This window comes from Sorex araneus, chromosome 2, assembly GCF_027595985.1.
Source record: "Sorex araneus isolate mSorAra2 chromosome 2, mSorAra2.pri, whole genome shotgun sequence".
NCBI lineage: Eukaryota > Metazoa > Chordata > Mammalia > Eulipotyphla > Soricidae > Sorex > Sorex araneus.
This window is the reverse complement of record NC_073303.1, coordinates 54915457-54927744: the sequence shown is the minus strand read 5'-3', so window position 1 is coordinate 54927744 and position 12288 is coordinate 54915457. Positions and strand designations below refer to the sequence as shown.

At 48.5% G+C, this 12288-nt stretch overlaps 1 protein-coding gene across 1 annotated transcript in view; it reads right to left on the bottom strand.

The window, feature by feature from the left end:
* Nucleotides 1-7682, bottom strand: part of RP1 (RP1 axonemal microtubule associated) — a 209597-nt gene extending 201915 nt beyond the window's left edge. Inside the window, exons 1-2 of the mRNA XM_055124422.1 lie at nt 7062-7682; nt 4753-4912 (exon numbers count right to left, since the gene is read on the bottom strand). Coding sequence (XP_054980397.1) covers nt 4753-4912; nt 7062-7682 — 781 coding nt within the window. The remainder of the gene's footprint in view (nt 1-4752; nt 4913-7061) is intronic.
* Nucleotides 7683-12288: the final 4606 nt, after the last annotated feature.

The window sequence follows — 12288 nt, the reverse complement described above, 5'->3', positions numbered from 1 at the left end:
ATGGACTACACAGTGGAGAAGGGAAGGAAACGTCTGCAAATGAACCAAGCAGTTGAACAATTCCACTTTGAGTCCTGTGACCGTCAGGAACTGCAACTTGCAGTTGTTGGGGCAGTAGGGCTGATCTGAGTTCTCTGGGAGCACCTCCTTCAAGGAGATCAACTTGGGTAGCCGCCTCCACACTTGGTCCTTTTGTAGCTCGGTTTGTTTCTTGATAAAGGTTCACCACTGGTCTTGACTTTGCACCAGACACTTTACTTCCCGTACTGTGATCATCAAGAACTGACTGTGACCAAAGCCAGGGTTGACGCAGGGAAGGCAGGTCAGCCTCCGTCAGAGATCCAACTTGGCTTGCACAGAGCTCTTCAGCAAGAAGAGCAAGCTCTCCACTGTTACCTTTATCCAAAGATCTACCTATCTCTTCTCCTGGATTGCTTCGTACCAACCTGGCAGTTTTAGTTCTCTGGCTTTTACTTTCCATGACAAATTGCTTTCCTTTCCTAGAACTTGTGTGGGAATTATTTTCTGAGAAACCACTGCGACACGTTGCTACACTCCTTTCCTTTCTGTACACTGGAGCTGAGTTTTGCAGTTGTAAGGATGAATGTGGATCTATGTTCTGCAACCATCTCTGTATATAATTTTGGACTGAGTGATGGGCCGTATCCTCAGGATAAAGAGCTCGGTCTGAAGCTAAAGAATTTGACCTAGATGCAGCATATTGTTTTTTTGCAGTGGTAGCTGATTTTAACTTATCCCCTTTCTGTTTTTTCTGGCTTTTAAGAGTTATGTGGGAGTCACTCACTTTTGAAACTAAGCTCTTCTTTGCCATTCCCCAAGAATACCGAGGAGGCACGTCCGCTTGAGCCTGCGGCCCACAAAACACATTTGGTTTATGCTCAAGAAAGCTTAAAGCACAAAATAATTTTTTATTTTCAAATGCATTTTTGCAATATCTCAATTCTTTACAAGGAAACACTTTATCTTTTTGACCAATTTCTATTTTTGGAGATCCTCTTAAGCTTATTTTATTGACTTGCCTAGATTTCCTTTTGGCTAGAAGTCCTTGCATCTTGGGGGTTTGCAGAGTATCTAACACTTTTTTATGAAAATTCTTGGAATTCACAGTATTGGGATTATTTTGGGAACAAAAACCATTCGATTCGATTACCATATCACTTGAATGAAAATCTTCTTCACAAAGTGTCTCCCCTTTAAAGGCACTATATGACTCGGTCAGTGCCGTACCTTGAGTGTTTCTACCTCCTTTGTTTATTCTGTCACTTTTACTGGGGACTTCTTTGCATGCAATTTTCCTATTCCAGTAGTTGGACCTTTTCATTTGTTGCAGATGTCTCATGTTTGTTTGTTTGGTAACAGAGGATGAAATTTGCTTTTCACTTTTTGGAAGTGTTGTTAAACTACACTGCTCAAATTCATGAATCAGTCTGCCTACTGTTGAGGTGACGGCAGAGAACCCTACTGGACCTGGGGTTTCAGAAGTTGTTTTGTCAACTCCAGAACTGTCACTTGAAGAATGAGTTGCATCTGCCAAAACAGGATTGAGTATATCATCACCATTACCGTAAGTTTGGAAGTCTTTGAGACAACTCGGGTAGTCTGATGTCATACCAGCAACCAGGCCTTCCTCCGCTGCTGGGTTTTCTGGTATATCCAGTGGACAGTGCTTCAAATGGGACAGCTCTAACAGCTCCTGGCTCCTTCCCATAACTCCAGCACTTACCGTGCGTGACTGGAGCCGGCCACTTTTCCGTTTCCTTCCGAAGGTTGGCTGCAGCTGCTCATTGCCATGGATCTGAACAAGCACTGGTTTGCTAGATACTGATGACATCTTGCTGCAAGAATGTGTGAACATGTGGTACTCCGATTTCTCTTCTCCTTGCCCCTGTCTGATCATTTTCTCTTGAACTTCCGTTTCCGAGACTACGGTCACACTCCCTATCACAGGCTCCTTGGGTTTCACTCTCCTGGGCGCAGGAGTAGGAGGCCTATAAAAGCACTTTGCTGGGTCCTCAGCTCCCTGGATCGCGTCTGCATCTGCAGCAGCATTCTCCCAGCTAGCAGAATTGCACACGGCAGCCTCTTGATCGGCCACCTGAATCTTCGTCTCCTCTGTCAAACTGCTCGCTTGATTATCGCCTTTCTCCAGAGGCGAAACAACTGCAGACAAGGAGCAGGCTGCAATCTCAAAACCAGACGATCCATCACCTGCTCTTCCTGGAAAACTATTTATCTCACTCTTTTCATCATTATTAGCAAGTCCGGCCCTACTGACAGTGGTTGTCCATTTTATGGTTTCTTCCTCTTTTATTTTGAATCGAACTTTCATCTCAACTGTCATAGTGCCATCTTGATTAAAAATAACTGATTTCTCAATATCATCTTCAGAAGGACCTATCAATAAATTCTGAGAATCTTCTTTTTGTAAAGCCAAATAATTTTCGGAAGCAAAAGAATGATCTGAGCAGCCATCATTATTATTCATTTTGTCGGAAGAAACAGAGAAAGCCTGGGGCTTTGAGCTTGAGGACACACATGTGCTCACTTTCAGATTTTAAGAATGAAAGATATCCCATAATGAAACACGGCGTGGAAGATAGAAAATTATAAATATCCAATAGGAGATGCAGCAAAGAGAAAAAGTAAAAATAATTAGTATACAAATTCCTTATTTTCTACACTTAGTAATAAAATGTACTAATATATTTCTGTCTACTCTGTATTGAATTCTGTGTAGGACTTGATACATTTCTACAAATTACTCTTAAAATAGAATTTAAAAATCTACTTCAATGAGGAGAGTCATGGAATTTTAATTTATGCGTTTATTAGGCAATTTACTAAGCAAGGTATACAGTAGAAATGGCTAATAATTTCAACAAAAATTAAAAGACTTTTTGTTGTTTTACTTTGTTTGGAATCTAAATGAGTATTGCTACTCACCCAAAGCAAATTTATACTATTATTTTCCTAGGCATGGCCAAAAGACACATCAATAGCATGGAGCAAAAGTATTCTTCTAATTATTTAAAATGTTAGCTTAATCAAGAAATGATTATAATTAACATCAACCTTATACAATCAGCCCCTTTAAGATAAGGCACTAGAGAGAATGCGCTAATGTAGGTCCAATATCTAATGTGTTTCCAGAGATAATCAGAGTACTTGGACTTCTTAAGCGCTATCAAATTCCTATGAGGAGTTTATGTTCATGTATAAGCCTAGAAATAGTTTTATATCTTATCAAAAGTGCTTTTATCAAAAGTGTAACCTAAATGTCAAGTTTAAACTCACAATTTTTTAAATTTTACTCACAAAACAAAACCCTAAAGTTCTCTGAAGATATAAAAAGGAAATTATACTCAGAATCTTCTGTCAGACACAACCAACAAAATTACTATAGAACAGTGACTGCGGTAGAACTGCACTGCATGTGTAGTAGATATTTGACACAACTGCCTACAAGTTACAAAAATTAACGTTATCTATTATCATTGAATAAACAACAACTATAAATAGATGAGTTTTGCCCACTTTTGCGTTAAATAGAGGAATTACCACTAAAAAACATATTATTTTTTTATCTAAATAGAACAAAAACTGAAATTCAGGTACAAATGCTAATCAATACTTGATCACAGAGCTCACCTCCTGGGACCCCTGAATTCCCAGGAAATGTATCGTCTAACCTGGGCATCACGGCATTCTCCTCCTACCCAAAAGATTGCAACTCACTGTGCAACATTTCCCAAGAAGTCATGTGCTTAGATGACTGGCTACATGAAGTTGAGGTTTGGGTCACACCTGGAGGTCAGCCGGGGCAGTGCTTGGGGAAAACCAGGCAATGCCAGAAATCTCACCCGGGGCCTCCTGCATGCAAAGCATGTGAGCCCTTTCTGAAAATGCTGCCCTACTGGGGGCTCCCTGGGTGTCAGGCGAATGAGGCCCATTGTTGTTACTGTTTTTGGCATATCTAATATGCCACGAAGCTTGCCAGGCTCTGCCTCTCGGGCAGGGAACTCTTGGTAGCTTGCCGGGCTCTCCGAGCAGGATGGAGGCTTTTAGGGCAGCCTCTAATCGCCCTTACAGGTATTCCCATGGTTCATACCATAATTGAAGCCCATCAAATATGGTGTGAAAATTATGGAAAATGGGTATTAAGTGTCCTATGCTGTATCGCGAGGTCCGGAAAGCGGCCTGGAGCGTGGCAGTGGCTGGGTAGTGAGGTAGTTTTTTCTAAAAAAAAAACTAAATAAATCAAAGGACCTGGGATTTTCATAGGAATAACTTTGGAAAAAGGCGTATTCATGTAGATACTTTTATTTTTCAAGTCCTTCCACAAACCTGCTGAGCTCAGCTGTACTCCTGCAAGTACTATTTAGAGAAAATAGTACTTGCAGCTACCAGCGATGTCACTTTTGCATATTTCATAAAATTCATCTCCAATCAAGAAATGGAGGCGCCTTTATTTTTAAAGCAATTAGTATGTGCGATTTTTTTTTTCAAAGCGCATCAATGGAAACATGTGCTCTGAGCTTTAGATGTGACCAGATCGTGCGTGAGACTCTTCTCAGCTATAATCTGACTAGTTTCCGTTGGGGATGCTTTAAATCCCCCCCACCTCACCCCACCCCACCCCCCACCCCCGTTTTCTCTTGTACGGTGAAGAAAGTGGTCGTTTGAGCAGGGCATTTTCTTTCTGTAGAAGTGAACCGGGACAAAGGGACTTACTCTTCTGTTCGGGCCTGGCATTCCTCCTGGAAAACGCCCGGGGCGCGACCCCGAGTGGGAGCAGGTACTTCTGGGCGTCGTAGTTGGCTGGTTTAAAGGGTTCCCTGCCGGCTGCCACCACAGCCCCGGAGCTCAGGAGCACGGCCTGCAGGCTGGGAACCTGGAGAGAACAGGGTTCGGGAGGAAGGGAAGGAATGGGAAGTCTGCCTCTTCCCAGGGACAGTTTCAGAACTCGGTGACGCCTCGGGGACTCTGGGCTCGACAGGCACAGGGGAGCCAGCAGCAGGGCTGGGCAGACACCTGGAGTCCACCGCACTGGGCCGAGTCCCACTTCCTCCCAGCTAACAACCCCTCGGGAGAGCCCGCAAGGGGGTGGAGGCAGAGTCTTTAGAACCCTGGGTGGGCCCCGTGCCATGGACTCGTCCCCAGCACTCCTGAGAGGCCCTAAGGAGGCGCCCAGCTTGACTCCTGCCACTGTCCACGTCAGAGTTGCTGTGTCCAGGACCCTCGGCTGTGCGGTTCCTGGAACTGACCCAGCCCGCTCTTCCCCGAGACTCAGATTCTTTCAGGGACACCTCTCTCCCTGCTGGTCTCGGGCTCACTCCCTCCCCAGAGCCTCACTGCTCCCCCACTGCTCCCCTGCTCCGGGCCTCCAGGATTAACCCAGCTGATTCAGGCAGAGCACAGAGAGGCGGGGAGACACATTCCGAGGCAGCGGAGGCAACCCTGAGCAGGCCTGCCCCCCTCTCCCCTCCCCTCTCCCTCTCTCCCTCCCTCCTCTCTGTCTCTCTGTTCTCTGTCTCTTTTTCTCTCTCTCCCTCTCCTTCCCTCCTCTCTCCCTCTCCCACTCTCTCCCTCCTTCTCTCTGTCTCTCTCTGTTCTCTGTCTCTCTCTCTCCTTCCCTCCTCTCTCCCTCTCTCCCTCTCTCCCTCCCTCTCTCCCTCCTCTCTGTCTCTCTCTGTTCTCTGTCTCTTTCTCTCTCTCCCTCTTCTTCCCTCCTCTCTCCCTCTCTCCCACTCTCTCCCTCCTTCTCTGTCTCTCTCTGTTCTCTGTCTCTTTCTCTCTCTTCCTCTCCTTCCCTCCCTCTCTGTCTCTCTTGTCTCTTTTCTCTCCCTCTCCCCTACCTCTCCACCTCCTTCCCTCCCTCCATCTCTCTCCTTCTCCCTCTCTCTCTCCCTCTCTCCCTCCCTCTCACTGTCTTTCTCTGTTCTCTGTCTCTCCCTCTCCCTCCCCCACTCTCTGACAGTTTATCTCTCCCACTTCCTCCCTCCCCTCTGTCTCTCTTGTCTCTTTCTCTGTCTGTCTCTGTCTGTCTCTCTCCCTCTCCATCCCTCCCTTCTCTCCTTTTCCCTCCCTCCCTTTCTCCTTCTCTCCCTCCCTATATCTCTGACTCCCTCTCTCCCTCTCTGTCTCTCTCTCTTGTCTCTTTCCCTGTCTTTCCCTGTCTGTCCCTGTCTGTCTCTCTGTCTCTGTCTGTCTGTCTGTCTGTCTGTCTCTCTCTCTCTCTCTCTCTCTCTCTCTCTCTCTCTCTCTCTGCCCCCACTGAGGGTCAGTCTTACCTCCCCAGCCCCTGGACGCTGCAGTCCAGGTCCAGCTCCCTTCCCTCGCACCCTGGAGGACTGAGCACTAGCTCCCTGCAGACACTTCCTCTTCTTATCGTGCACGCTCGGGGGGAGGCCCTGAACCCACACAGGGCTCAGCTGTGGCTAACGTCCACCTGGAGCCAACAGGGGAACCCTGTGACTGTGCTGGTGTGCCGGTGTGACAGACACACCACGGCAGAAGTGCGCCTTCTAGTAGCTACCCTGGCCCTGCCCCTCTCCTCAGAGATGCTGAGTGCTCAGACTGGGAGGGGGAAGAAACCGGCATGTCCTAGTGCCCTGGCCTCCACCAGGAAGGCCCACACCTGAGCAAGAGGGAGCAGAGCACGCACGCACACGCGCGCACACGCACACCCACTGACACGTGTGCGCACACACCCACCAGCGTGCATGTGACACATACGTGCTACCACACATGCACACACGTGCTCTCACCTCCGTGACATGCGCACACTGTAGAACACATGACCGCTGGCACACACACACTCACTGGCACACACGCACTCATCCTTGACACACATGCACACACACGTGCTTTAGCAAGCTCGCATGCACACGCGCACACAGGCTGCCTGGCACGCACAAACACACACGCCCTCCCCTGCCCGGCACCCCTGCGCCCAGGCCCTCCCCGCCTGGCACCCCTGCACCCAGCACGCAGCAGGGCCCCCTCCCGCGCCCAGCGCCCGCCCCTGCGCCCCGCCGGACCTTCCTGCCGTCCGTGGCGTACAGCCTGGCCACCGGGTACTGCACGACGTCCGTCAGGTGCTGCAGCAGGGCCTCGAAGGTCCGCGTGGCCCTGCGGCACAGGAGCACGGCGTGCCGGGTGCGGGGGTCCCCGTTCCTGAAGACCAGCAGGCGCGGCGGGGCGCGCGGCGGGCCGGCGGGGGGCGCGCGGGGCGGGGGGCGCGGGGGGCGCGCGGGGCCGGGGGCGGCGGGGCCGGGGGCGGCGGGGGGCCGCGCCTGGCGGCCGGGCGAGCACAGGTAGGACGCGCCGTCCCGCAGCTGGTCCAGGCGCGTGATGCCGTGCCGGCCGCGCGGGGTGCTGACGCTGCGCACCCCGAAGGCCAGCGGCACTTTCCCGGACAGGCTGTCCAGCAGCGCGTCGAACGTCTTCACGGAGCGCGGATTGACCACCACCCAGACCCCGCCGAAGTGCGGGTCCCCGCTCTTGTAGACGCGGATCCGCTTGGCCACCACGGGCTGCGCGACCCCAGGCGCGCGCAGGGCGGGGACCGGCCCGTCTGAGGGAAGGCGGCCGAGCACAGACCGGCCCCGGCGAGGGGCGTCGCTCATTCTGCAGGACCTGCAGGGAGGAAGAGCGTTCATTTCCGGGTAACTCACCCAAAAAACAATTAGATTCAATTAAAAACATTGATTATCCTTTTTTTTTTTTCAAAATAAAATGGAAACGTTTATGCAAGTCAGTCCAGTGTGACGTTCTAGTGACTCCCAGAATTTCATGCTTCCTTTATAACGGCCTGTTTGGAAAATTAGTTTTAAGGGAACTGCAGGGAAGAATACAGGCAGAAGTTCAGTAAGGCTACTTACAATTCAGAGATGATACTCAAAGGACACAAATAAGCGCCCCTACCAATAAGTTCATGTGTATATTCATATATACACTTGCCTTGGAAGACTGCACAAGCATTATCGCTGGGTTTTATAGTTCTGTATTTATCATTGAAAAATGGTCATTCAAAGTCAATTTGTGAAACAGATTCACTGTGCCATCTGTTTACACACGGACACACTTGCAATCCAGACAAAAGGAATTCTTGTGGTACACACCGCCCAGTATGAGACATTCTGGGAGCAGAACTAAATTAGTGGACCTTTCTCATTGCCAAAATTGACATAACTAAAGAAGCCCAACCTGAGAGGCCAGAGAGAGAGCAGAGGGTAAGGCGTATCCCGGGCACTGCCAGGGGGAAGCCCTGAGCACCACTAAGAGCAGCCACAAAACAAAACAAACAAAAAGGAACCATCAGAAATCAGTTCACAAGAAAGGAGGATTATCAATGAGTGAGTGTCATTTTGCAGGTACTGTCCAGCACAGAGTAGGGGGGTGAGGATACAAAAAGTTAAACCTCAGGGCCAGAGGTACAGGACAGTAGGGAAGGCGTTTGCCTTGCACGTGGCTGGCCCAGGTTCCATCTCTGGCATCCCATATATGGTCCCTGAAGCACCACCAGGAGTATTTCCTGAGTGCACAGCCAGGAGTAACTCCTGAAAAGCACGGGGTGTGACCCAAAAAAGATTAAAAGAAAAAAGTTATAATTCAGTGTCTCTTGAATGGTACCAAAGAGTTCATCTCTCACAGTTTCCCAGTGTTAATTCTAGAAGGATGGTGTCATATCGATCCTTAAATAAGGACTGTATTAAGAGTGAAAGATGTTTGCGTCACAGATAAATCTTTTCACATACTACTTTGGGAAATGCTGCTTTATGCAAAAGCTGAATGAATGACATTGTTCTGAGCTGCCAAAAATGGTGACATCTGAGCCATTCTCCCAGAGTGATTTAGAGGAGGGTGGAGGCTGGGGGCCCTCAGCTGCCCTCCTGGTGATTCTTGGCCCACTGACCCTGTAGTTTAAGGCAGGGGGCTGAGGAATCGGGGCAGGAGTGCCCTATGGGGGCAGTGGATAATGTGGCCACCCGGTGGTATTCAGGATGCCACACTCGGCACTGCTTGAAGGACCACCGGGTCAGCCACACACGTGGCATGTGCTTTAGGCCCCGTCCTTCTTCTCCTGATTTAAACAAAATCTTCAGGAAGGGATTTTAAGAGCCATTTCCTGCAATCCCGGAGTTTCCCTCTTTCATTTCCCGGAGACGGACAGCTGAGTGGCCCGTGGCAGGCTTCTGTGGGCTCGTCTGCCCGTGGAGTATATCGTGGCTACTCCATTGCTTTAAATCCACGTAGTTATTAGTGCCTGTTGGCAGATTAAGAGTGCCCTGCAGCCTTGGAACAAGGCTGAGCAAACTAGAGAGATGCCATCCTTCTATTACAGAGGAGAAAAAGGCACGTTTGTCAGCATAAGTCAGCGATAAATCCAGCCCAAATCACCCACTTAGCTGTCTGCAAGCTGTTAGCTGAAATTCTTCATCTATCTCCTATCTGAGTGGAAAGTCTTTATGTATAACTTAGGAAAATGCATTCAGAGATCACCCTGGAAGTATGTCTTCCCTTCTTCCTCCCCTAGTGGTTGAAAGTAATTACCGGACTGAAGCCTCCCCAGGAGCTGGGAGCCCGTCTGCAACAGAGCAAGCAGGACAGCCATCTCGGCTCAGCCGCCACTGACCGGAACTATGGTCTGACCTTGGAAAAGCTGCTTAATCCCCACGCCCTTTCCAACCGTAAGGGGGATGAGTTAATTCGATATTTAAATAAAGAACTTTCAGATCCTACTGTTTAAAAACAGGCTCTCTCACATATTTATTTGAAAACATCTTGTGTGAATAGATTTTCTGTTTGTTCTTAGGTTTTGAGCTTTTACTGTTGGTTTTGGGTTTTTTGTTTTGTGTTTGGTGGGGGGGTTGGTCTGGCTGAGGTGCTGGGGTCAAACCCCGGGCCTCACCTATGTAGGGCAAGTGCTCTGTTGCTGAGCCTGTGAATAGTTTTAAAGACACAATTCCCAGCCCCTGAATAGTTTTAAATACACATTTTTCTACCTAACTTGGGAAATTATATTCATCTCTAAGTAAATGCATTGTGAAGCTTTTTATTTCGGTGGTTCTGTGCTTGCTCTCTCTCTCTCTGACGGCTGTTCTGGAACAGACATGGGGAGGCGGTGAGCAGCTATGCTGAGGGAGTTGTTTTGGGAGGGGATAAGGTGGGATCTAAGGAGGAGGAAGATTTGATGCTGAGCCAGGAGGAAGCAGCTGGGAGGTAAGAAGGGTTGAGGAGAAGAGGCGACCTCATAGTCCCGGCCTCACCGCTGCCACCACTGAGCTCTAGTTTCTAGCTTCCTGCAGGAAGGGGTCACACGCTGGAGCCCAGCCGTGGAGAAACGTCTGCAGAACAACTACCTGCCTCTGGGAGATGCACCCGATTAGGCGATTGTGACAACAAAACAATATGAGAAGTTCGTGAGGATCTCTGCATGCTCCTTACAGGCCCTGGAGGAAGCTGAGTTGTCTGTGTGTGTCTGTGTGTGTCTGTGTGTGTGTGTCTGTGTCTGTGTGGTGTGTGTGTGTGTGGTGTGGTGTGTGTGTATGTGTGTGTGTCTGTGTGGTGTGTGTGTGTGTGGTGTGGTGTGTGTGTGTGTGTGTGTGTGTGTGTTGGTAAAGATTCAGTTTCAGCATTGAATAAAAGGACGTTTGTGCCTCACTAAGATCAGTAACTGTATCAGGAAAGAGGGTGCAGGCCACATCCCTTCCAGGGGAAGTGGGTCGATCTTTGCCTTGACTCCACTATATGCCTCTCTGTATCCTCCATGGAAATCACAATCATTCAGTAGCACAACTGAGGAATCATAGAGAGGAAGGTGTGTCCCAGGGCCTGGCGACATGGAGGCGGGGGAGGGCAGGAAGAGACTTCATCTGGAGACCAAAGTCCTCCAAGGGGAGGCGTCAGAAGCAGAGAGACCGTGGTGAGAAGCCCCAGGACCAAAGCAGATTCTCTGACGAGGAACAGTGAAGCGCCAAGTGATCGCAGCCCGGGCAGGGTGTTTGCCTTGCCTGCAGCCAGCCTGGGTTCAATCCCCAGCAGCCCCCAGCCCCTCCAGAGGCGGTCCCTGAGAACAGGGCCAGGAGGAAGCCCTAAGTCCTGCTGGATGCGCCCCAAACACCAAATAAATAAATAAATTGAAACGAGGAAGGAAAATCCCTATTGCAGTTCAGGTCACAACTTTAGAGTGCTGTTATCTCTAGGGGCCCCATGGACAGTGACACGCCTCACCACCACCAAAGCCGCCAGCATCCCCATATTCCTTCTTGCCCACCCTGCACTGCCCTACACGGTCCCCACTGCTGGAAGCCGCGGGCTCGTCGTCCGGATTAAGAGTTTGGCATCTCTCAGTGCTGCTTATTCCCTGGCTCTGTGTCTCTGTGTGCCACTCGAGTGAGGTCAGCCGGCACTGCCCTTCCCCCTCTGACACTCATGGAAGCGCGTTTCCAGAACCCTTGGCTTCCCTAGTCTCTGCTGTGGTTCGACCCGTCTCTGCCTATGTGGGTCGCCAGCATTAGAAGTCTGGGCTACTTAGAACTAAACAGACAGTTGCCCCTGCTAAAGGACTGAGCCTTCTCTCCATCTCTTGTTTGACAAAAAGAAAAGTGAGATTTCCAAGCCATCATGTATAGGCACACCATTTCACTAATTATATTTTCATTTTTGACCCCGTAGTAGCAATACACACAATTCAAAGAAAGAATAAGGTAGAGAATAAAATAAGAAAACTTATATACACACAATGTTAATTCTGTGGCACCTAACAGATTTGATGTTGCAAGAAAAATTATTTTATCTCAAATATTATCCATGATTCTGGAGTGGGATGAGGGGATTCATTAAAAAGGACAAAATTATTTCCTGTGGCAGTGGAATTATTGTTGAATTCAAATATTGTTGAATTGTTGAAACAGATTCCTTCTTCTGTAATTTACTGCACAAATTTCTTGAGTGAGTAAATTGTGTCTTTGTAACAAAAAAGAAGTTATCTTATACATATAATTTTTTCTTTCCTCATACTAAAGTTCCCTCCTAATTAAATATAAACTTATGAGGGTTTCTAGTGATTCTAAGTAAAATATAATTACTAGCGATATTCTTTTTCCAGAGGTACAAGATAGGATACAAATAGGTAATGTAGACAGAAAGTACAACTAGCTAGACATATCATTTTCAAATAAAGGTCTCCAATAGTTTTGTACTCACCAGAACTTGAAAGCTTCCACATAAAGAAAAAGATATTTTAATTGTTTGGATATTCAC